This window comes from Neomonachus schauinslandi, chromosome 11 (assembly GCF_002201575.2).
Source record: "Neomonachus schauinslandi chromosome 11, ASM220157v2, whole genome shotgun sequence".
NCBI lineage: Eukaryota > Metazoa > Chordata > Mammalia > Carnivora > Phocidae > Neomonachus > Neomonachus schauinslandi.
In genome coordinates, this window is record NC_058413.1 from 6,468,711 (window position 1) to 6,493,462 (window position 24,752).

General features: G+C 47.2%; 2 protein-coding genes across 5 annotated transcripts in view; both read right to left on the reverse strand.

Annotated features, from left to right (window-relative positions):
- Nucleotides 1-8,438, reverse strand: part of PACS1 (phosphofurin acidic cluster sorting protein 1) — a 143,882-nt gene extending 135,444 nt beyond the window's left edge. The window contains exon 1 of the mRNA XM_044919272.1: nt 7,904-8,438. Coding sequence (XP_044775207.1) covers nt 7,904-8,253 — 350 coding nt within the window. The 5' untranslated portion in view covers nt 8,254-8,438. The remainder of the gene's footprint in view (nt 1-7,903) is intronic.
- Nucleotides 8,439-10,003: 1,565 nt separating this feature from the next.
- SF3B2 (splicing factor 3b subunit 2) lies at nt 10,004-24,656 on the reverse strand. 4 transcript variants are annotated; one of them, XM_021685559.2, is made up of 22 exons: nt 24,508-24,654; nt 24,282-24,328; nt 23,913-23,990; nt 22,916-23,164; nt 22,647-22,697; nt 21,141-21,258; nt 20,535-20,635; nt 20,115-20,211; nt 19,834-19,925; nt 19,233-19,448; nt 18,943-19,080; nt 18,690-18,770; nt 18,251-18,478; nt 16,850-16,999; nt 16,096-16,185; nt 15,877-15,984; nt 14,786-14,893; nt 14,366-14,508; nt 14,181-14,282; nt 10,856-10,955; nt 10,580-10,765; nt 10,004-10,236 (listed from the first exon to the last, which is right to left on the reverse strand). In XM_021685559.2, the coding sequence occupies exons 1-22, from the start codon at nt 24,638-24,640 to the stop codon at nt 10,165-10,167; spliced, it is 2,688 nt and encodes an 895-aa protein (XP_021541234.1). In that variant the 5' UTR covers nt 24,641-24,654; the 3' UTR covers nt 10,004-10,164. The 4 variants fall into 4 exon arrangements, with proteins under 4 accessions (XP_021541234.1, XP_044775512.1, XP_021541233.1 ...); XM_044919577.1 differs by having other exon boundaries at nt 14,366-14,406; nt 14,849-14,893; nt 22,647-22,694; nt 24,508-24,652; XM_021685558.2 differs by having other exon boundaries at nt 24,282-24,331; nt 24,508-24,652.
- Nucleotides 24,657-24,752: the final 96 nt, after the last annotated feature.

Consider the following 24,752-nt stretch of genomic DNA (forward strand, 5'->3'; position numbering starts at 1 on the left):
TGGTTTGAGAAATACTGTAATACAAAGAAACGGAAGGATAAAGCTGCTCTGTAAACCTTGAAGCCGTTTGGTGTTTTTAAACAGGAGACAGGAAAAGGTCAGTGAGGAGGGAACAAATAAATGACAACTGATGTCCTAAGCCTATTGTGTTTTCTATACTATTAAAAAAAAAAAAAAAACTGCTACAAAGAATCTCTATCTCACCTATGAAAAGAGGAACAAAAGGAAAATTCAAGATAGACATACAGACAGACACACACATACACAAAATATTTTGGAGAACAACTGTAAAAAAAACAACACCTTTTTATGTCTAAGCACAATACTCAGTCTAAACTTCCTCGGGGACAATTCATAAGCCAATTACATCCACAATGTGACCTGGTGGAAATCTTGCTCACAGTAAGGTTTTGAGAGGCAAGTTGTCATCTGGAAGAGTTACACAGTCCACAAACAGAGGAACAGGTATTCCTCTAGTACGAATCAAGTTTTAAAACATCATTCCCTTCATATCTACCTTTATCTGTATTGAGTCACTAAAAAACACATAAATTACAGTGTAATTTCTAAGATACACATCACAGTTCTAAAAATTTTTTTGCCAAAATACTCTATGGATATTACCTAGTGTCACATTCACAGAACTAGAAGTACTGTAAATGCTGAAAGGGTTTATCTGGGAGTTGGCAAGGACCACTGTTCCCAAAGAGAAAAAAGGAAGGACAGTATTCAGGGTCAGAAAAATGTGTGAGGCTACAACTAAACTCAGAGATTCTCACCTTGAGTGTATCTTTTTTTTTTTTTTAAGATTTTATTTATTTATTTGACAGAGAGAGGGGGAACAAACAGGGGGAGCAGCAGGCAGAGGGAGAGGGAGAAGCAGACTCCCCGCCAAGCAGGGAGCCCGATGCGGGGCTTGATCCCAGGACACCAGGATCATGACTTGAGCAGAAGGCAGATGCTTAACCAACTGAGCCACCCAGGCGCCCGACCTTGAGTGTATCTTAAAACACTTTACTGTCTAAAAGAATCTACATAAATATTAAATAAATGTACCGTTTTCAGTACTACTTTGTCAACCACCCACCACGAGGGAAACAGCATCTAGAACATTCCCCATTCACCACATTTGCTATCAATAAAAAGGAACTAGCAATTCTAGAACCAAGAAAGGAAGGTAATGAGTGGAGTAAAACTTTAGTACCCCATGTCTTTATCCATTCAATATGTACTTTTTTTTCACAGCCTTATTGCAATATAGAATTTGCAAAGTTCACTCCTTTAAGGTATATAATCAAGTAGAGTTGATATGTATTTTTAAATATATATTTTTAAAACAACATTCACTGGTCTGTTCTGTAATACATGTTTATTATATAAAGTTTAGAAATCATCACAAAAAATAAGGACAAAAATTAATATCACATATAATCTAGCCATCTAAAGCCATTTTATTTTTTTTTTTAAGATTTTTATTTATTTATTTGAGAGTGAGAGCAAGAGAGAGAGAGAGTGAGAAAAAGTCAGGGGGAGGGGTAAAGGCAGAAGGAGAAGCAGACTCACCACTGAGCAGGAAGCCCGATGTGGGGCTCAATCCCAGGACCCCAGGATCATGACCTGAGCCGAAGGCAGACACTTAACCAACTGAGCCACCGAGGTGCCACTAAAAGCCATTTTAGAATTAATGTTTCTAGACAGTTTTCTCAATAGGTATTGACTAAGACCTAAAACTGTGGGAAACAAATGGCAGGCAGGCACCAGGAAGCAAATTCCCTACAAGAAGTGAGCAGATTAAAATATAAAAACATTTAAAGGGGAACAACTAATAGAAGAAAACGAACAGGTCCTTGAAATAGTGAAAAAACGGGACATTTTAAAATAATATGGAAGAGGACAAAAGTATTCAGCTTAATTAAATAAATAAGGAGAAACTGCAGATATTAATACTAGAAATACCATGGTTAGGCAATTTTCTTTTAAAAATAGTGTTATCTAGGGACGCCTGGGTGGCTCAGTCGGTTACCCATCTGCCTTCAGCTCAGGTCATGATCCCAGTCCAGCATTGGGCTCCCTGCTCAGTGGGGAACCTGCTTCTCTCTCTGCCTGCCGCTCTCCCTGCTTGTGCTCTCTCTCCGACAAATAAATAAATAAAATCTTAAAAAAAAAAAATAGTGTTATCTAATAGAACTTTCTGTGGTCCTGAAAATGTTCTAGATCTGCCTTGTCTAATACGGAAGCCACTAACCACATGAGAGTAGTGTGACACGAAATGTGTCTAATACAACTAAGAAAGAGAATTTTAAATTTTATTCAATTTTAATTAATCTTAACTTAAATAGCACATGCAACTAGTGGTTACTGTATTGGACAGCACAGCTTTATAGATAAAACAGCTTATGATGTTAAGATTTAAGTGGATGTCAAATGGAATGCTTTCACAAACTGTTTTCTGGAAGATATATAAGCTAAACAACAATTTATGATCATTTACTGGCCTTCTCTACTGCTCTTCTACTCTACTTCTCTATCCAACGTAGAGGCCAGATATAGGTCTATCTAAGCAGCTCCCTGAGCTGTGACTGCAGCTCTTCTCTCGTCTGTAATAAGGTAAAAGGGAATGCAGGCCCAGCAGGCTTTCTAACCAGACAACTGCCCTGTGAATGGCAGGAAGAGGAAAATACTCTAGAGTTGGTGTCTAGGCATAAACATCTTGATTCTCTAAAACCATCAGAAGCTATGCTGGTTATTCTTCCAACGAGGCCTAGAGAAGGGAGGATTCTGTCCGTGCTTGCCAGTCTAAAACCAAATCACCTCACTCAATCCAGCCCAAGGGGCCTCTGAAAGACATTGTAAGACCAACTTCAAACTCTCTTTTCTCAAGAGCTCTAATACCACTCTGAACCCACACTGGAAAAAGACCAACTCTTACGAGCATTCCTACAGCTACCTTGGACACCTAAAGTACTCCCAGAATGTGATGCCACGGATGCAAGCCAAGCCAACTCCAAATTTCGGAGGATGCACTAAACCTTCAAGTCCAGGCCAAAACAGGACAAGCTTCCTGGCTTGAAGCAGTGAAAAGACACAGCCCATATTCTTACTTGTACCTCCCTCATGCACACTGAGGCAAACACGCACAGTAACAGTAGCAGCTTACTGGCTCAACTAAGAAATTGGAAAACTAATTTAAAAAGAAATCACATAACCACTAATGTGCCCAAAAGATCTGTAAATCAATACATGTAAAACGGACTCTGTGAAAGTCATTCTCTTTCTGACTTAAGGAATCTGAGCTTCCACAGGGACAATGGATAATATTACCCTGATAGAGAGGATATTCTATTACAACACTCACAACGTGAAACTCAAATCTTCTAAGATACGAATATGCTTTTAAGACTTTTAATGCTAGGGAAATAATAAAAATTTCACCAGGTCTCTCTTATTTGATCAATTTCATTTACTTCATATCTATCATTTAAGAAGTACTTTCTCTTACAGACCTATAGGTCCTATTTTGCATTTATTTCACCCACATTTTAGAATGAATGGCAAGTAAAAGTATTCCCAATCAATGGATAAAAAAATTAAGGTGTGGAAGAGTTTGCTTTGGCATACAGTAAGAATATAAGAATAATATATCCTGGCTTGCCTAGTGCTTTTGTGGTTAGAGGGGCAACTGTTCCTAAGTGTCTTGATGAAAGTAACACTTCGGGGCGCCTGGGTGGCTCAGTTGGTTAAGCGACTGCCTTCGGCTCAGGTCATGATCCTGGAGTCCCTGGATCGAGTCCCGCATCGGGCTCCCTGCTCGGCAGGGAGTCTGCTTCTCCCTCTGACCCTCCTCCCTCTCATGCTCTCTGTATCTCATTCTCTCTGTCTCAAATAAATAAATAAAATCTTTAAAAAAAAAAAAAAAAAAGTAACACTTCTACTGCAGACTAGTCATGTCAACTTAGCCATGGCCACCTCCTTTGGTTCTAACAGTTGTATCCAATAAGGCTTAACTTCGGTACCCAATTAAAAAAAAAATGTGGTCTAAGGAGAAATGCAACTGATAACTCCTGAACTCCTTCCCTAAGTGCATATACAGATAAGGATATGCAAATGTGCTTTGTACTCAAAAGACAAAGGTGATACAGTTTGTAAGTAATATAACAGCACATTTTATCTCCAAATAATTGGTTTTATGCCACTGAGGAAATGTTGTGCACCCGTGAAATTTATTTATTTTTTTAAAAGATTTTATTTATTTATTTGACAGAGAGCGAGAGGGAACACAAGCAGGGGGAGTGGGAGAGGGAGAAGCAGGCTTCCCGCGGAGCAGGGAGCCCGATGCGGGGCTCGATCCCAGGACCCCGGGATCATGACCTGAGCCGGAGGCAGACGCTTAACGACTGAGCCACCCAGGCGCCCCTGTACCCGTGAAATTTAGTAATTTTTCTGCCTCCCCTACTGAAGAAACTCAAAAAGAGAAAAGAACATCAGGGAAAAAAACTTCACCATACAAGGACCAAAGAGAAGGGATCAACGATGAAACTCTAAAACTCTTCCCTTAACGTCAAGCAACATGCCACCTGCCTATAATGTCGCCACACCACTAGCCAATACATGGGCCATAGTAGAGGAAGCACTACTTGGTAAGGAGAGAAAACAATGTCAACTTCTAAAGCTGTGAATTTCATGAACTATAATAGACCTACCTGCTTGTAACAGAATCTTAAAAGCCAACTGTATTTCCCAGTGATCACCTCGGGAGAGTGAAAACAGAGACAAGACTGGGGGCTTTTTCCTTTTAAATTTCCATCTTTCGGTACTGCTTGAATTTCTAATCATGGACATGTATTAATCTTTTAACTTAAAAAAATGCTAGTAAAGGGGCGTCTGGGTGGCTCAGTCGTTAAGCGTCTGCCTTCGGCTCAGGTCATGATCCCAGGGTCCTGGGATCGAGCCCCGCATCGGGCTCCCTGCTCCGCGGGAAGCCTGCTTCTCCCTCTCCCACTCTCCCTGCTTGTACTCCTTTCTCGCTGTGTCTGTCAAATAAATAAATAAAATCTTAAAAAAAAAAAATGCTGGTAAAAATGTCAATGAATAAAACAATTTAGTTATTTTAAAGCCAACTATAGGTATTCTCTTCAACCATAAAAAGTTTATACATATACATATATATAAAGCCTTAAATCCACTATCATGTATACATTTTTAAGTGCACATATGTTACATGCCTGTGTCTCATTTAAGTTACATGAGACAAGAATGTTAATCCTAGGCTATAAACAGACTGCTGCATACAGGGTGCACATTACCAATACATTCTAAACAACATGAACAAGTAAACAAGGAGACCTCAAATTAACCAGATGACTCTAGTAATTGGAAGGGCCAATAGCAGGACATTTTCTCCCCACAGGGTGTTGTTTTCCATCCTGCAGATAAAACAGCATGCTCCAAAGAGCACAAGTGTTCCACAAGGAGCTGGGAGGCACAAGGGTGATAGCTGAAAAACAAAGTCAGAGCAGGACAGCTGACAATCTCAAGGACTGGTTAGTAGACATGACATAACTGCATGCTCCCAGCAGGTGAAAACAACAAGCCAACCTAAGCCTCTCACACCAAGTTAGCATAATAATTACCCATTTACTCAGGATGGTAGGCTGTTTCTTGGGCTAATAATTTATTACATGGACTTTTCAGTGACCAACAGGCACAGACAAAAAAAAAAAAAAAAGAATCAACAGCAATCAGTGATTTTATTTATCTCCCTCTGTTGCACAGCAGCTTCTTCCCAGTTGGCTCAATGCCTTTTCGATCTAACAAGCTAGAAAAGGCAGTTGTCCAAATGTCACCAAACATAGCGAAAGATATGAAGGAAGAATGGACTAACACTGGACCAATGTAGGAAGGGGTACAGTGCTTTTATGTTTGAAAGAGGTAGATTAAAATACTTTGACTATAGATGGACCTACCTAGAAAGAGAGAAGCCTGTTAAGGACCATTACACACTAAACTCCCACTTGAGTTTGGTGTTGTGCTAGGGCACTGGCCAAAGCAAACTAAACTAATCTGGCTTCTGATTACCCTGAAGGAAAGACAAAGAAAAAAGAAAGTGTAAGTCAGTGAAGTGAATGCTGAAACACAAAGGACATGAAGAGTAAGGGGGGGGGGGGGCATGAATGGAAGACAATTAAGCATTATCTAAAAAATGTTTCAGATGTATACTCTGCAAACAGCAATTCCACCCAAACATATAAAGCCAACCAAAAGAAATTTTTGCAAGGAACACCAGGAGTCCTGGACAAAAATATTTAAAGCATTACTGTTCCTGTTAACAAACAAGAAACAACCCAAATGTTCACCAAAAGGAGAATTATGATATATTCATACAATGAAATTCTATCCGTTAGTGAAAATATTTAAACTAGAGCCACTATACCCCACTGACGAGTCTCACAAGCTTAATGCTCAGTTAAAACACACTAACACAACTGAATTAATTCACAGAACACATACAGTGTGACGGCACTTACATAAATTTCAAAAACACTCAAAACTAAAAAATACTGTTTAGCGATGCATGCATACAACAGAACCTTTAAAAGACAAGGGAAATAATAAACACACAATTCAGGATAGTGTTTACCTTTGTGGGGGAAGTAGGGGATATGGTCAGGAAGGGCATCCTGAGGGCTTCAACATAATTTATAATGCTCTATTTCTTAAGCTGAGTCATGTATAGAAATGTACTTTTCATCAGTTTGTAAAATACCTTATCTAGGAGATATCTGTGTGTGTGTGTATGTGTATAATTTTGTATGCAAGAAACGACTCAAAATAAAGGGAGGGGGAGATAAATAGAGTTGAGGCTGGTACCAGACAATACTTCCTAACCCCCACTTACACATCCATCTACCCAAGGCTGGGCTAACACAATAAGGAGCAAGTCCAAAACTCCAAGGCAACAGAATCGGCTCAGTTTAGAGGTGACAAAAAGATCACCTCCAGGCACTTTTCTGGGCTTACTAGGTGAAACCAGCTCCAGTGTCTATTCATGGGTTAAACTGTAAGACACTGCACACTGTCCCCAAAGAGTTGGAGAAACACTGCTTTGCCAATACAGAAAGAGAAAACATCACAAACTCAGGCATATTTTAACCAATGAAAGGAAAGTCCCCAGATGGTTCCAACAGACAGAGGAATGGACTGAATTTAAGGAAAAAGGCAGTAATTTTATGTAGCCTTCCAGGGCTGGAAGAATTTGTGACTAGCTACTGGGGAGGGAGGAGGGGATGAAAAATACACTTAAAGACACATTAAATAGGACTTTTACAAGAGCACAGAGGCCAGGACAGAATGTGTGTAATCTGAAGCCCAAATGAACGTGTGCGTACTGAAGACTAGAAGCCTCAAGGGTTACTCTATGGGCTTTACCTGGCAGAAGGTGACAACGGAGTTTGACACACGCTAAGTATATTGGGAAATAATAATATCAAAAGACATCTATACCACATCCATGTAACATATGTACAGCCCACGGGCGCCAACGAGGCAAGGAAAAGAGTCTGTGACATTCGCAGGGAAACTGACCGCCAGGAAGGCCGGATTCGGTCAGATCGAAGAGAGAAGGCCCCGGGCTGAGAGTCCAGAAGGCCCCAATCGGGGAGGGGAAAAGGGTGGTCTCGGGCCGAGGCAGAAGGTGGGGCTGCCAGGAGAGGGCGGGGTCCCCGCAGGAGGAGTCCTGGGAGGCCTGGCAGGAGCCAGGCAGGAGCCAGGCGGGGCAGCCAGGGGGAATCCAGGGAGGGGGCGCTCCCTTGGGCGCTGGGACGGGGAAGAATGAAAAGGCGGGGGGGCCTGTCACAGACCCGGTCCTGCGGCCCCGAGGGCCCGGTCCCCCCCGCCCGCCGCTCACCTGGGTACGCAGCTGGACGAGCTCCGGTCCACCTCCCAGGTGGCGTACAGGTTCATCTGCACCGGGGCGGGGGTGCGGCCTGGCCCCGGGCCGGCGGGAGGCGCGGAGCCGGAGGCCACCGCGACGGCCATGGAGGTGGAGGTGGACGAGGACGAGGAGGAGGCGGCCGCCGCCGAGGTGGACGAGGACGACGAGGTGGCCTGGGCCAGCTTGGGGGGCGTCGGCTGCTGAGGCGGCGGCTGCTGCGGCGGCTGCTGCTGTTGCGGGGACTGGGCGACCCCAGAGCCCCGCTGGCCGCTGCCGCCCCCGGCGCCTCCAGGACCACCACCCGCCCCTCCGCGTTCAGCCATGGCCCGGCCGGGGGTGGGGGGCGCGGGGGTTACGAGGACCCGGGCGACGCCGAGAGGACGCCCAGGCTTCTCCCACGGCGGCGGCGAGGAATCTACTCGTCTCCTCAGCCCGCCCGCCCGAGCGCGCGAGCGAGCGAGCGAGAGGCTGCACGCACGCGCGGGGCCTCTCGGCGCGCGGTCCTCGCGCTCGCCCGCCGCTGCCTGTCGCGGCTCGCGCCGCCGAGACACTGGGTGGGCGTGTCCGTGGGGGGCGGGGAGCTCTGGCTGGCGCCGGCCCCACCCAGCACCGAGGGGCGGAGCCCGGGCTCGCGCTCGCGTCCGTGGCGAGCCTGTGGGCGCGCTCCCCTCGCTCCCCTTGCTCCCTAGGTCCCCGCGCTTCCCTCGTTCCCGAACCCGGCCGGACACTACTCTTAAATCCGCGGCGCGGGCGGCAGCCAGCCGGCCCGGTCCTCCCCTCCCCCGCCGTCCTCTCGGCAGCAACAGCTAGGCCAGCGGAAACTCCGCTTTTCCGGGGCGCGGCCCCGGCCAGGAGGGGGCTGCCGCGGGAGCGCGCTTCGGGGCCCTCGGATCCCCAGAGCCCGGCAAAGCCCGCGTCGCGCCAGCCTACCTAGCCGCCCCCCCACCCCACCCCACCCCCGCTCTGCGCCCCGGGGTTTCTTCACGACCTACAAAGGGAACCGTGGCGACCCAGTGGTCGGCCCGCGCGCCTGTGGGCTGTGAAGTTTCCGTCCCTGCTTCTCTCCACCATAGGCGCGTGGGCTCTGAGACCTAGAGTCCAGAAGGCCCTGTCTGGCAAGGGTGAAAGAAATATAAAGCTAAGCCCCGGACCATTAGGAGCCACCCTTCCTCCTTTTCTGTCTTACTGCTCCCCTCCCCCAAGGAAGGATTCTAGAGTTCAAGCCCCTTCATCCCTGCCCTCAATTTCTTCCACCTGTAATGTTTTCTCTGCTTTCACCGTTTACTTAATCTCTAACATTCTACTCCTCCCAAGACTTAGCTCAATCAACTGCCACGTCCAACATGGGTTCTCCCACACTACACACCCCCTCCCTCCGCCCCGCCCCACCAGCCATCCATCAACTCCAAAACCATCTTCAAGTCTCCTGACATGGGCACCTTGGTTGGTGCACTTTGGGCAAAGCAATACCAGTAGTACAACAGCAGAATGACTTCTCTCCTCAGCACCCAGCAAATACCTGTTGGGCCCCTGAAGTCCAACCTTGTCTAGCCTGTTGGGAAGACTTCTTGGGACCAGAGGACTAGAACCTGGAGAAAGCAAGCCCCCCACCCGCATCTAGAGACTGGGTGACTGAAACCACTCAGGAGTTCACACGGACTCAGGACAATCAAGATTTTGAGTTGTGTTCTCTCCTAGGTATGGACTTGGGACTCCTTTGGCCACAGGTCTATTAAGAAGGCCTGACCTGGCCTACTTCCCAAGCCCACTGCACTTCCTCAGCCCAGCCAGGGTGCTAAGCTGGCTATTTTTAGTCCCCAAGGACAAAGTAGTAAGGTCAAACCAGACCTAGAGGTACTTCCCGGAGAGCCCTCTTAACAAAAGCAGGCAGTGGTAAGACACAATTTCAGCCTGGCTTTGAGTTTATCACCAGTCTCAACTGCAACATCTGATCCAGGCGCATGCCCCTGGTCACTGAGGCAGCCCTGAAGTTGCAGAAAAAGCCTGTTTTAGTCCTTTTGCACGAGGGGATTAAAAGATGAAGGAGGATCAGAAGTGTTACATATGCATCTCTTTCCTTGGGAAACAGCTTTATTTACAAAACAGGTCTAAAATAAGAACATGAAATGATGAGCCCTTGGGAATTGTGGGAGAGCTGGCTCTTGGGGGACCATGTGTGAAGCCCAAGCATCCACACAAAGGGCCTAAAGGAGGGCCAGATGTGTGAGGGGGACCTAAAATTTGAACTCTTTATATTTCTTGCTGCCCCCGCGGCTGTCCTGGGGCTGAGCTTTCCGTTTCTTTTGCTAGAGGAGAGAAAGAGAAACAGGTTACAACAGGTGAAACAACCCACTGATCCCCAAGACAAGGGTGGGCAGCCTGACTCAGCCACATGGATCTGTGGAGAAAGTGCTAAAACTGGATTCTCAGACTTGGATCAGTTCCCCTCCCTGTGCCTTAGTTTCATCATCCTTAAAGAGGGCAGCCCACCGGAGGATTTCTAAGGTTTCCGGCACCGGGGAAGCTCAGGGCAGCAGACACTGAGTGCACCCTCATTCTCATATTAGAGGACACCACGCCACTGAAAATGGAGTCCCTGGTACCTAGTCCCTGGCTCACACCCAGCTGGGTTCCCCTGTGACCTCCTACCTTCTGTTTGGCAGCATGCTCGGCCACCATGTCACTAAAGTCTTCCTTCTCCACCTGTGCCTGCTGCTCCCGCACATGCTCCTCATACTTCTGGGTCATGGCCATGGGATCCAGCTCCAACTCTTCAGGTGCCAGGGCCACTTCCACACCTTGTAGCTCGGGAGCCGGGCCCTTCCTGCTCATCACCTGGAAAAGGGATCAGAGTCTTGTCATCTACAGAGAGGCTTGGAAGACTTCGTTTCTGCCCCCTTTCCCAGCCCCCAAAAGAGTGCTCACTGTGGACATGTCATAGATGTGGGTTGATCCCATCATGGCTCCCCCAACAGTGGCCGTTCTCTTCTCTGGTAACACAGTGAACAGCTGAGGTGTCTCACTTCTGCAAAGGACAATGCAGTCAGGCCCAAAAAGGAAGGGACATAAGGGTCTCCAGAAGGGGAAGCAAAGAGAACACAGCAGCACCTCCGCCCAGCTCCCAGAGGAATTCTAAGACACCCAAAGGAAAAATGATGCCTAGGCTGCCTCTGCGGGTCGTAAAGACCCACGAGAGGAAAGGACCGGGTCAGTGGAGAGGGGGGTGGAGCAGTGCTGATTCCAGGAAATACAGCCTGGAAGGAATACAGGGACTGAGTTAAAGGATCCCCTGAACCAGGTTTAGGAGATCAGAAACTAAGATTCCCACATGTGAAGAAGGGCTAAGGGTCAGGCTGAAAAGTTTCCAAAAGAACTCTGGTACAGAGAAGATGGCAGGAGAAAAGAGACGACAACAGCTCCTGCCCAAAGTTGTACCTGGAGTCCTAACATAGAGAACTCAAACTTCCAGTACTTCTTACGGCGCAAGAACCATCTGAGCCAGTCTCGCCATGAATTTCAATGATTTCACTCAAAACACAAGAGCAAATCTACCAATATCAACCCAGACCTCTCCCCACCTCTCCCGCTGGAAGAGGTAACAATCTATTCTCACATAGCGGCCAGAGTTAACACCTTAAAACAGTTCAGATCCTGTCATTCCTTTGCTCAAAATCCTGAGGCTTCTGATTATTTGAATAAACCCAACCTCCCTACATGATCTAAAGGGTTCACAATCTGGTCCCTTACTTAATCCCTGTTCACTATACTCCAACCACATGACCCTTCCTCCTTTTCTTCCTTGAATATGCAAAGCTTGAGACTTCTGCAGAAGGAGAAACAGGGACCAGATTTAGCCTCCCACCTGAAACAACCAAAAAAAAAATCGGCAAAACACATGAAACAAAGATCTTCCAGTCACTGGACAGGGGGTAACAAAGGAGAGTAACTGGTGAGACAGGAAACAAATGAGGCGTGTCCTTCAGTTACCCTGCCTCCTGCATTGAGAAAGTCTGCAGGCCACAGAACAAGGAGAGGGAACCCATGTAGAGCCCAGAGGACTCTAGTCGACGGAGTTGAAGGGATGAAGCTGAAAGACCAGAGAGACCAAGGCAGCTAGAGATCACAAGGCAGAGTCCTAGAGAAGAGACAGCAGCACAGAGACTTGAGGACTCAGGAGACCTACAGAGGGTCCTCCTCAGTACTCAGGTGAGTAAAGTACCAGAGCCGGGGAAAGCAGCACCCAAAAAGACTAGTGGTAACAATGCCTGCTGCCCACATGGGCCAGGGAATAGTGCCTAACTCACTAGCCTGATTAAAAATCCTGATTAACAGGGCACTGGGTATAGAGTATACAGAACGTCCTGTGCCTAGTAGGAGAGGGGACTGCACACCACTTCAGTCCTGCCTCAGGAACCTGAAAAGCAAGACCTGAGAGAATCAAACTGTTTCCAAGTACCTTAACTGTGTGCCTAAACAAACCTGAACAAGATTTATAGGAGTACAAAAGAACCCTGCACCCAACAAGGTGAATTTTACAAAGTCTGGCTTTCAATCAAAAATTAACAAGCATGTGGGGTGCTTGGGTGGCACAGTCCGTTAAGTGTCCAACTCTTGGTTTCGGCTCAGGTCGTGACCTCAGGGTTATGAGATCAAGCCCCGAATTAAGATCTATGCTCAGCGTGGAGTCTGCTTGGGATTCTCTCTCTGTGTCCCTCTGCCCCTCCCGCTCGTGCTCTCTCTCTCAAATAAATGAATCTTTAAAAGGAAAAAAAAAAAAAAGGAAAAACAAAGAAAAAAGAGATATTTTCAAAATGAACAGAGCATCAGTGAGCAGGAGGGCAGCTTCAAGAGATCTAATACATATATAATTGGAGTTGCCAAAGGAGAAGAGAAAGCAAAGGGAAAAGAAATGTATTTGGAGAGGGGCACCTGGGTGGCTCAGTCGGTTAAGTGTCTGTCTCTTGATTTCGGCTCAGATCATGATCTCAGGGTTGTGAGATCAAGCCCCATGTTGAGCTCCATGCTGGGCATGGAGCCTGCTTGGGATTCTCTCTCTCCCTCTTCCTCTGCCCCCCCCCACCCCAAAATAAAGTACTAAAAGTAAAAAACTACTGTCAACCTAGGATCCTGTTCCTGACAAAAATCAAAAATCTTTCAAAAGGACATTTAAATAAAACAAACCAAAAAAATTAAAATAAAATAAATCTTTCAAAAGGACAAATGAAATAGTTTTTAGACTGCCAACACTGAAAAAATTCATGACCAGCAGACCCACAACAAGAAATGCTGAAGGATGCCTTTCCGGTGGAAGGAAAATGCTACCAGATGGAAACCTGGATGTACACGAAGAAATTAAAGAACACTGAGAATGGTAATTAGATGAGTTAATATAGGACTAATTATTCAAATCTCTCTAAAAGATAAAAAAAAAAAAGGACAACTGACCATTTAAACAAAAATAACCACATAGTGTAGGATTTACAACATGTCAAAGTAAAAAGCATGACAACAGTGCAAAGGTTGGGAAGAGAGAAATGGAAGTATACTGCTATTAGGTGCTCACTACTCCCCAGAAGTGGCATTATCACCTGAAGGTAGATTGTGATAAAGATGGATACTATAAACCCTACAGCAACCACTAAAAATAACAAAACAGAGCTTTACAGTTAATAAGTCAACAAAGGAGATAAAATGGAGTCATAAAAAAAAATGTTCAATTAATCTAAAATGTAGGCAAATGGCAAAATGGAACAAAGAACAGAATAGGCAAAGAGAAGATCACCTCAGGAAAAAGGGGTCAATTCATCAAGAAGACTTAACAATACCATACATTTACATACCTAATAAGAGAGTTTCCATTGCAAGACTATGAGAAACCCATGCCTGTCTTAGGCACTTACAGCTCCTTCTGCGCTGGATCACCCCGTGGTTAGATCTTTCCTAACATTCAGCTCTCGGCTCAGATAGCTCAGTGGGACCTTCCCAAAGACCTCCCCACCACTCAAATCCCTCCACATCCCATTACCTAGTTGACTTTGCTTCACACATCCTACCCCTATCTGAAATCAGCTTGTTCTCTGATGAGCTGCTTACCTTGTGTTTTTCACTGCTTACAGCAGTGCCTGGCACAGAGCTGGTGTTCCATAACTGGTTCACAAGGTGGGGGAAGGGGGTAATGAGTCAGCTGGCCAACCCAGAGGCTGAAGGGAAGAGGAAGACCTTCTCTATCAGCCCTGCCTGGTTCTCTCACCCGTCCATCGCTTCCTCGATCTTCTTCTTCCTCAGCTCAATGAGTTCAGGGGTCTCCATTCCAGCCGGCACTGACGAGAACCCTCCAGGAGTGATGAGGCCACTTCGAAGAGAGAAACAAGCTCTGGAGTAAAGAGAAGGCCCCCAGTGACAGACCACTTCAGAGGCAGACTCTGCTCTCCCCACCTGTCTGCAGGGGTAATAAAGCCTGTTTCATCTGGTTTGTCCTCATCACTTTCCTCCTCTTCCTCTTCTTCTGAAGACTCTTCATCAGATGGCTCCAGCTCCCCCCAAGGGGTCCTATCAATCTCTTCTTCCTCAGTCTTGGTCTGAAAGAGATCATTCATTCGTTCAGCAAATGTTTTCTATATACTTATAATGTGTCAAATTGTTGCAAACTGAAGGGATATAAAAGTAAACAGACAATAATCTCTGCCTACAGAGAGCTCATATTCTAGGGGGGAACTTGCGTCAGTCACATCTCAGGAAAATGCATGCCCTTTTTCAGACTTTGAAACTTCCGAACACTCAGCTCCCTGATAATGAATCTATAAACCAACAACCTCTACACTTCATGACCTGAAGTAAGACAGCCACGGCCTATACCTGAAATTCAGCAGCATTGGTTCCAAACACGTCCCCATAGAGTGGTTTCCCAGTCTCATCTACTGGGGGTTTGCCCCAGCCACCAGCATGGTACCCAAAGGAACAGCTCTGCAAGAGACCAAATGCAAGTCAGTTCCACTACTAAGCTCCAGAAACACTACAAAGTACAGAATTAATGCTTGGTAACTCTGGAAATTATGATTTCAGAGAAGAATTAAATGTATTACAAAGCAAAAGTAGTAGCAACAGAAATCCAGAGGCAATAGGATGGGGAGATGGGAGGCAGAGAGTCAACTAATAAACCTCAGCCTTCAGGGTAGGGTGCATTATGTCTGAAAATAAATCAGGTACTTTTAATTTTTTTTTTTTTTAGATTTTATTTATTTGCGAGAGAGAGAATGAGAGACAGAGAGCATGAGAGGGAGGAGGGTCAGAGGGAGAAGCAGACTCCCCGCCGAGCAGGGAGCCCGATGCGGGACTCGATCCCAGGACTCCAGGATCATGACCTGAGCCGAAGGCAGTTGCTTAACCAACTGAGCCACCCAGGCGCCCCTAAATCAGGTACTTTTAAAAACAGGATGCTTAACTTCTTACTGATCTTTCCTAACTTTGGGAAGCTTTTAAGATCTATTTCTTTAAAGGGACAGAAATGTTTACCTGAAGTTTAACAATTACTTCTTTTTCACTTTAATGACTTTGCTAGCCATTAAAATTTTTTTAAATCAATGCTCCATATTTAAAAATAAAAGCATAATGCCATTCTTGAGATAAAATTATTTCTATCTGTCCAGCCATGTATATATCAGAATGTCTGGAAACACAGTCACCAAATTTTAAATCTGGTTATTTCTGAGTGGTGAAATAACAGGTGATTTTTTTTTCACCTTTGTAAACTGTCAATTCTCATTGACTGTTTTATGGTGAGCATGTCAGGTTTCTTAGCAAACAAAAACTACTTTTTTTTTTTTTTTTTTAAAGAGAGACATGGTGGGTGGCATGAGAGAAGAACAACAACAACAAAACAAAACGAAAAAAAACCCATCCTCTAGTTAAAAAGCAGAGGCAGCTAAGAATGAAAGGCCAGTGTTCACCTCGGGGATGGGCGAGTTCAGCCCAGGAATTTTCAGGTTGGGGTACGACGGGGGTGGTCCATATCGCTGCATGGCAATCAGCCACGGGGGAGGGACCTTGTGAGCATTCTGCAGGAAAAAGAGAACAGGATACCATCTGCCCAACCCTGTCCTTTGTCTCCCTTCTGCCCCAATTCCCACCCTCTTCTTGGCTTCCCCAGTCAGGTAACTGGCACTCACTGGTCCTACTGGCATCCCAAGGGAAATCCTTAGCTCATCAGACAGATCTCCTGGCTTCTTCTCCTTCAGTCGTGTCTCAAACTCTTTCCCCTGAGAAAAAAACAGAGCACACTGTATTATGAATGCCAGACACACACTGGGAATTCAATGGCAAGAGAATAGGGGAACAAAGATGAGAAGTCCCAATCCACACCAGATACAAAATCCCACTGAGAGCTGCCCTAGTGCCTGTTGATTCTCATCACTCCTTTCCCTGGCTAGAGTAGGAAAAGGAATAAAGGCCAGGAAGGAGGGGAGAAGCAAGACTCCCAGTGCTAACATTAACCCACTAGAAGAATACGGCCTGATTTAGGACCTGCCTTCTCATCTGTAAAATGAGGGCACTTGACAGGATGATCGCCAAGATCCTTCCACCTCAAAAATTCCCTAATATCATGGTGACTGCTATTTCAAGGATCAGGAAAAAAAAAACTTTTCTCCCACCCTCAATACTATTTTCCTAAAAGCATCTACCACTTGGCGCCTCTGCCCCTTATCCAGTCGTCACTTTAAAAACATGGACTAAACCTCTCCTCCAAAAAAAACTACCTCATTTTAAGATTTCAAATTCCACTCCATCCAAGGGGAGTTAAGGAACAATCCTATAAGGCTGAGGAAAGGAGCCACTGTACCAACTTGGAAAGCCTTTCCAACCAAGAGTTACACAGCCATGACCGAAGGCCCAGTCTTCTCTCCCAAGTCCCCACACCCGAACCTCATAGTACAGGTCCCCGTGGATGGTCAACTTTGGCTTGGTCTGCCACTTGAAGAAAGCATCGTGCAGTTTCTGGTAGTCAATGTCAATCTTCCCCATCTTGGGCCGAACCTTCTCTCGCATTTTGGACTTCATGGTCTTCTGTTCTTCCTGTGGGGAATTCCAGAAGACAGGTCATAAAAGGTATTCACCAAGTTTGGCTCTTCATAGATCTGGCTCCCCGCTCCCAAAATAAATAAAGAGAGGGGCGCCTGGGTGGCTCAGTCAGTTAAGCACCTGCCTTAGGCCCAGGTCATGATCCCTGGGTCCTGGGATGGAGCCCCGCATCGGGCTCCCTGCTCAGCAGGGAGTCTGCTTCTTCCTCCCCCTCCGCCCGTCCCCCTCCACCTGTGCTCTGTCTCTTGCTTTCTCTCTCTCAAATAAATAAAATTTTTAAAAAAGAAAGAAAGAGAGGGAAACCTCATGTATCTCATTCCAGAAGTTACCAAAATCATTCCTGCTCAAACCCCTCAAAATTACACAATCCATGTTGAACAAAATAGATGTGTCATGTTAAATCATCTTCAGCTATACACTGATAAATATTTTTTCAAGCCATCTGATCAACAGACTGACCTCATTAGCTGCCTCTGGACAGAACTAGGTGACTGAAGTCTTAACTGGTAGGCAGTTTTCATCATGTACTTTTGTACCTCCCAAATTTTTTGCAGTACAAATATTACCTAATCAAAGCATTTAACTTAAAAATTTAAATCTAAGAAGTTACACAACCACCATGAATCTCTAGCCACAAAGTGCATCAGGCTCACACTGGGAACAGGGAACTGCAGACACAGCCAAAAGCCACCTGCAGGAAAAGGAGTCACCATGCGCAGATCAAAGAGCCGGCTAGATGCAGGCAGAGGAGGAATGAGGAGACAAGGGGGGAAACGGAGCCACGGGGAATCAGAAGTCTCAGCATGGGGCAGGAGAGCTAGCTCTGAGTATCAAGGCCAGGTCTGCCTTTCACAAGCTGATGTCTTTTCCTCCCACCCTTCCCGCCCTCTGTCATATGCAGTGCTGATTTCTGGAGAACAGATAATTAGACAGTTAACGAGTAGGTAGACTTTGGGAACCACATTCACAGTTTTGAAATAGGCTATTAAAGATGTGGATCGGGCGCCTGGGTGGCTCAGTTGGTTAAGCGACTGCCTTCGGCTCAGGTCATGATCCTGGAGTCCCGGGATCGAGTCCCGCATCAGGCTCCCTGCTCAGCAGGGAGTCTGCTTCTCCCTCTGCCCCTCCCCCCTCTCATGTGCTCTCTCTCTTTCTCTCTCAAATAAATAAATAAAATCTTTAAAAAAAAAAAAAAAAAAAGATGTGGATCTGCAGGGCCGATCTGAACGCCGGCCAGTCCCTTACCTTCTCCTGCAGGGCCTCCCGCATCTCCTGGATGCCTGTGCGTTTGATGAAGTCTGGCAGCTCAAAGGGGGGCTTCTCAATGCCTCGTTTGCCCTGTAGGTACTTGCGCTTAAAACACCAGTGGCGTGGTACAGGCACAGAATTCCGCGTGGCCTTGAGGTGAACCAAGAGCTTGGGGTCCTGTGCGGTGACATCGTGCATCTCCACAACGTCAGGCCGAGCCACAAGCTGGAAAACACAGCAACGTGCCACTAGAAAGCCCTAACCTCTCAGGTCTGACTCTCTCTTTCTCGTCCTCAGAGGACACACGCCTAAGTCACCCAGGCCTCCTTCAAAGCCCTCCTCCCCACCCCAAAACAAAACCCCTATGCATTTTTACGAGCTTCTCATGCGGTCTCCCAGCCACGCTCTCGATCTGCTACATCAGCTGGGGTCTCACCTGCTTGAGCTCAGCCACAGTGAAGCGATTCATTCGGCGCAACTTTTTCTTGGACAACTTGGGGGCTTCTGGCTTCTTTTCCTGGAACAAAACCATCATTTCTTTTGAGCAGGACTATCAGGCGTGAATCATACTGCCCGGCTCACCCCAAAGAGATTCTCCTTTGCAGGAGTTCGCCATGGTCCCTGGCTGGACGCACCTCAGCCATCCGTCCCGAGGCCCCACCTCCCCACCAGGAGCATGAGGGCCTCACCTGTTCGTCATCACTGCTATCGTCATCGCTGTCCTTGTGCTCCTCCTCAAAGCCCTTCTTCTTGGGGGCCGCAGAGTTCTCCAGTTTGTCAAGCTTCTCTGGCTCCTTCTCCTTCTCCTTCTTCACGTCATCAGTGAGCTGAGGAGGCAGACAATGTGGAAACCCAAGCCCTATGTCCCTCCTTAGTTCCTGAACCCAGCACTGGAAAGATGCCCTCCTTACCCTGTCTTTCCCCATCCCACCCCTTCCCTGCTCATCTCTGCCCCTTCCCAGTGCAGGGCTCCTTGTACCTTGAAAGCCTCAAAAATCCTCTTGAAGAAGATGAAGTTGGGTTCATAAATTTCAGGTTCTTCAGTCACATACTCAATTTCAACGTCAGCTGCTGGGGAGTCAGAGCCACGGGACCGGGCTGACTCTTTCTCTCGGTCCCCAGAGCTCTCAGATGACGCCCCCCGAACCCGCTGGGGCTTTTTCTTCTTCTTTCGGTTCCGACGCTTCCGGTTTTTCTTGCAAAAGAAGGAAAACCAACTGGGTCAGAGAATCCAAGCACCATGCCTGCCCCCTAATCTCCTCATCCAATTTCCCCAAGTGACGGAGGAAAGAGGCCTTGAAGTCAGACTCTAAAGTTCTGCTCCTCTCAAGCTGTATGCCTCTCAGTAAATTCCTGCACCTCTTAGAACCTAACTGTTTGCAGCTATAAAACGTAGGCACACACAGTACTCTGAACTCCAAGGATTTATGACAATTAAACACAAAATATCTGTAAGGTGCTTAGGACAGGAACTAGCACGAAATAGCAGCTATTATTTATCGAACACCTTGCACTGGTGTTACTTCAGTGCCCAAATACGGTCTCCAGACATTCCTTCCAGACTCAGCTCCATCCCATACCTCTTTCTTGGATACAGACACGGTGTCCTCCTCAGTCTCTGAAGCTGACTGGCCCAGGGACGAGCGAGTGTCTGTTTCCATTTCCTCTTCCTCTGCAAAGAAGAAAGGCGGCCATCAGTCCCCTCGCACTAGTACCCTGACACTCGCCCACAGTAACTCCTCTTTACCAAGGGCCATTTTCTCTCTCAAAGCCTCCTCAGGGGGAAAGGATGGAGGAATGCAGACTCAGCCTCGGCCTCTCCAGATTCTGCCCTACAGCCCTTGGGACACAACACACTCACCCTGTTGAGAGTTCATCTCTTCCTGGCGGCTCTCCTTCAGCTGCAGAATCTTTTCCAAAGCCTGGGGGATCTTGGGTCCCACAGAAGGGTCATCCATCTGCCAGAGACAACCCAGACACAGGAAATGAGCTAGGATTCCTACCTCTTAAACTAGAAAGACTGCCAGCCAAGTGATGTAAATAGCAGATAACAATACTAACTGGACCCAATCATCCCTCAGTACTCCTCAGAGTAAACCTCAAAACCCTGCCCCAGAAATGTCTCCCAAATCCTACTTCCTGCCCTACCTAAATATGCTTAACTAAATATGGCTCTCCCCCACCCCCCACCCCTGGAAGTCCTATCTCCTCTCAGAATCCTTCTCTAAAAATCCTCCTAAACTACATTCTCCTGTCCCTAGAAAGAAATCACCAATCTCACCTCTCTATTCTCATCTCCAGGGGGTGGTGGGGGACCACGAGGCCGGGGAACTGGGGCCCCCATGGGCAAAACAGTGGGAGTGGGGCCCACTGGAGCAGCAACTGTGAGAAGAAAGAAATCCAATGTCAGAAGAGACAAAACACGCATTTTACTTTTATTTATTTATTTAAGATTTTATTTATTTGACAGAGAGAGACACAGCGAGAGAGAGAACACAAGCAGGGGGAGTGGGAGAGGGAGAAGCAGGCTTCCTGCAGAGCAGGGAGCCCGACGCGGGGCTCGATCCCAGGACCCTGGGATCACGACCTGAGCCGAAGGCAGACGCCCAACGACTGAGCCACCCAGGCGCCCCAAAACACGCATTTTAAAAATTACCTTCCTTGCTAAAGGTCAGTCACCCTTAGGGAGAGGGGGGTGGCTAGAAGGAAGCCTGGGAGAGCTTTTGAGGTATTAGTATCATTTTGGTTCTTGATCCTGGTGCTGGTTTTATGAGTTGTTCAGTTTACGACAATTCATTGAACTGTATGCACTTTATAGGATACGTACTTACATTTAGGATTTCTCAAACACATTCTTTTCCCTTCCCTTCCATTTCCAGGATCTTACCTCGAGGACCCAGAGGAGTACGAACACCAATCTGGCCCATGTCTTGTGGGGGCCGAGGCACTGGGGTGCCCATCTTGGCAATCTCCTGCTGCCGTTCCTGCTCCAGAAGCACAGCTGCCTACAAGAGAGAAGTGAGAGTGAAGACACAGCTTGGAAATCCATTGGGCAGGCAGCCTCTGGCAAATGCAGGCTTTTAGCCAATAGGCCCAAGGAGAACAATCAGGTACCACTCGAGTTCACACATCCTCACAACCCCCACCCTTCCAGGCTACTGATCCAAATGGAGGAGGCCTCTCATCACAAAAGAATATCCCTGGAAATAACACCAAAAAACCCCCGGGAAACTCCTGGTTTCTACCACAGAATTTAACATTTAGCTACACACAGTCTTCTATTTTTCAACAAGAGTTTTCTTCCCCAAGAGGGAAGAATTTCTAAGGAACAATGAATTCTTTTCTTACATCTGCTCCTCAAGATCTAGCACAATCTAGGGGCGCCTGGGTGGCTCAGTCGTTAAGCGTCTGCCTTCGGCTCAGGTCATGATCCCAGGGTCCTGGGATCGAGCCCCACGTCGGACTCCCTGCTCAGCGGGAAGCCTGCTTCTCTCTCCCCCACTCCCCCTGCTTGTGTTCCCTCTCTCGCTGTGTCTCTCTCTGTCAAATAAATAAATAAAATCTTTAAAGAAAAAAAAGAGATCTAGCACAATCTAAGCAAAAATAGCACTTCATAAATAATTTCATATCTATTCCTGTTAATGCTTACTTTCTAATACTCCCGGTAACGCTCTAGGGAACAACTGATAGAACACCCCTCTGGGGGCGCCTGGGTGGCTCAGTTGGTTAAGCGACTGCCTTCGGCTCAGGTCATGATCCTGGAGTCCCGGGATCGAGTCCCGCATCAGGCTCCCTGCTCGGCAGGGAGTCTGCTTCTCCCTCTGACCCTCCTCCCTCTCATGCTCTCTGTCTCTCATTCTCTCTGTCTCAAATAAATAAATAAAATCTTTAAAAAAAAAAAAAAAAAAAAGAACACCCCTCTGGGACTGAATGTTTTCTGTATCATTCTCTAACTACATCTACCACGTTTAGTCTAAATATAACACAATTGACTAAATGAATCCAGGGTCCTCATGCAGGTACCTAAAACAACATCACAAGAGTCTAACAGGAATCACCAAACTTTTTCTGTAATAGGCTAAACGATAAATATCTTAGACTTTATAGGCCGTTGCAAGGGCTGTAATATGTTCTTGGTTTGCTAATTTTCTTAACAATCCTCTAAAGATAGAAAAACCATTCTTAACTTGCAGGCCATAGAAAATCAGGTCACAGTCTGCAGTTTACCAATCCCTGGGCTCCAGAAAAGATGGGATTATTTGGAAGATACTGGAACTTAAGGATGAGGTAACCTCCACAGAAAATTTGCATGGTGCATCTTGTTTTGGACACTAAGCATTAGAAGTGACAGCCAATGGACTGGACCATCAGGCCAAAGGTTGGGGGACATTACCCGCTTCTGCTGCTCCAAGAGCTCATGTTCCTTCAGTGAATGATCTCCCTGCTTAAAAAAGAAAACAAGCTCACATCAGCACCACCATCCCTCAGGCCAGGCTGTCACAACTCTGCTTCCTGGGGTCCTCTTCCAGCTGAGGGTCTATGTTCTAGTTTTTGGTCCAGACCCTCCCAGAAGGCTCAGCCCCAGGATCTAGCTCTCTCTGAGGCTCCACTTCCCCTTTAGGACCCTGATGAGACCCACACCGAAGCTGCCATCTGCCCTACCTGCTTGGCACGCTCCTCTTGCTGCATCAGCAATGCTGCCTGCTGCTGCGCCAGCTTCAGCCGCTCCTCCTCTGACAGAGCCACAGGCTCACCCACCCGGAGAGGAGGTGGTGGCCCCAAGTTTGGTGGGCGGGGCCCAACTGCCATAGGAAAGCCAAGGCCAAGGCCTGGTGGAGGTGGTGGGGGTGGTGGAGGAGGCTGCAGAGGGGGGAGTCCCATGGGTGGTGGTGGCATGGGAATCCCAGAAAGCTGTGGAAAAAAATGTGAACATAAACTAGGAAACGTTTACCTACTGCAGGCATTTGCTGGGGATCTACTATGAGCCAGGTGCTAGAATTAAAAGTCAAATGACAAATAATTCCTGAATGCAAGAAAAGAATACTCTATAGCAATACCGATAGAAAAAGATGCTAACTTTGGGGCATCAACCAAGGAAAGCTATCGACTCTCTCCCCAGAAAACCATGAATGCAGGTTTTGCATACAATTTCAGGAAATTCGAGGACACCTCTAAAGGCTGCCTGGGAACTCCTCATTCAACACACAGAAGTCAACAGTTCCCAGGTCAGAGCCATTGTCCTAGAGAAAAATTCAAATCCTGGCTCAGAAAGGACATGAAAGTTGAGAAGGCTTAAATAAACTGGAGCCAGTGTGTCCCAATGACTCACTAAATGTAAAGGCTATGAAATCAAATCAAGGAATGAGCCTTAATGTCTCACTGAACAAAATGGAAACTGTGCCCTGGGAAGGCAAAAAGAGTTCTTTCCAGCTGAAGGAGAATCAAGTCAGGCTTCCAGATCATTTAAGCCGAACCTTGAATGACAGGTAGAATTTGGAGAAGCAGACACTGGGTAAGGTGATAAGGATCAGGACCAAGGGAGATCTGAAGAGCTGCCATTACTCCCTGTCCAATCTGTTAGTTGCAACCCCAATACACTGAATGTGAGAGGGGCTACCCTGAACAGAAATCATCTTATAAAGTGGAACAACCTCCTTACCTGTGCCGACATGGGAGGGGGAGCAGCTTTGTCCCCATCTTCACCTCTCAGAACTGGCCGATTCAGCACGATACCCGTCTGCAGAACAGAAAGGACTCCAGGTCAGTCCAAGAAGAGCTGTTCCACAAAACGACATTCACTCCCATTCATTCAACAAAATTTACCCAGTGCCTGTCTGCCGGAGCTTGAGCTAGGCACCGGAGAGAATCGACATATATAGAAACGATTACAACTGGTCAGGTAATGGCAAAAACCAGCAGAAACAGCAAACCCCTGCTTGCTGTGTAGAACTAAGACCGAGTGGTGAGGGGTCACGAAGGCCTTCTCCAGACACTCGGCCTCCCCTGATGCCCCGCCACCAACACTCACCTGGCGGGTGTAGGTCTGTAGCCGCTCCACCAGCTCCTCGCGACTCCCTGCTGGTCAAAGCACAGGATCAATGGGGTAGGTCAGGGCGAGCAGGCCAGAGGGACCAAGTCAGGCCCCAGTGGTCCGCCTCCGCCCCTCCCCCCGCCCCCGGGTCTCCGGGGTAACCAGGCTCCGCTTCTCCCTTAGGCCTACGCTGCCCCGGCTCTTGACCTCCCGAATTCCTCACCCTGGATCGGAGCTCCGATCTCTGCCAATTTGGCCTGAAGCTCCTGGGCAGCCCAAGCGCCATAGTGCCCAGGAGGTGGCGGCGGCGGCAGCTGCAACTCTCCTTTGGGAGGCTCGGGATGCTCGGCCGCCATCTTAGCCGCAGGAAGGCGCGCGACCAACGCGGAAGTTCGAGCCAGACCTGGGGCCCACTTCCCGGAACTTCCGGCAGCGCCGTACGCCACGTCCGCTGGAGGATTGACAGGC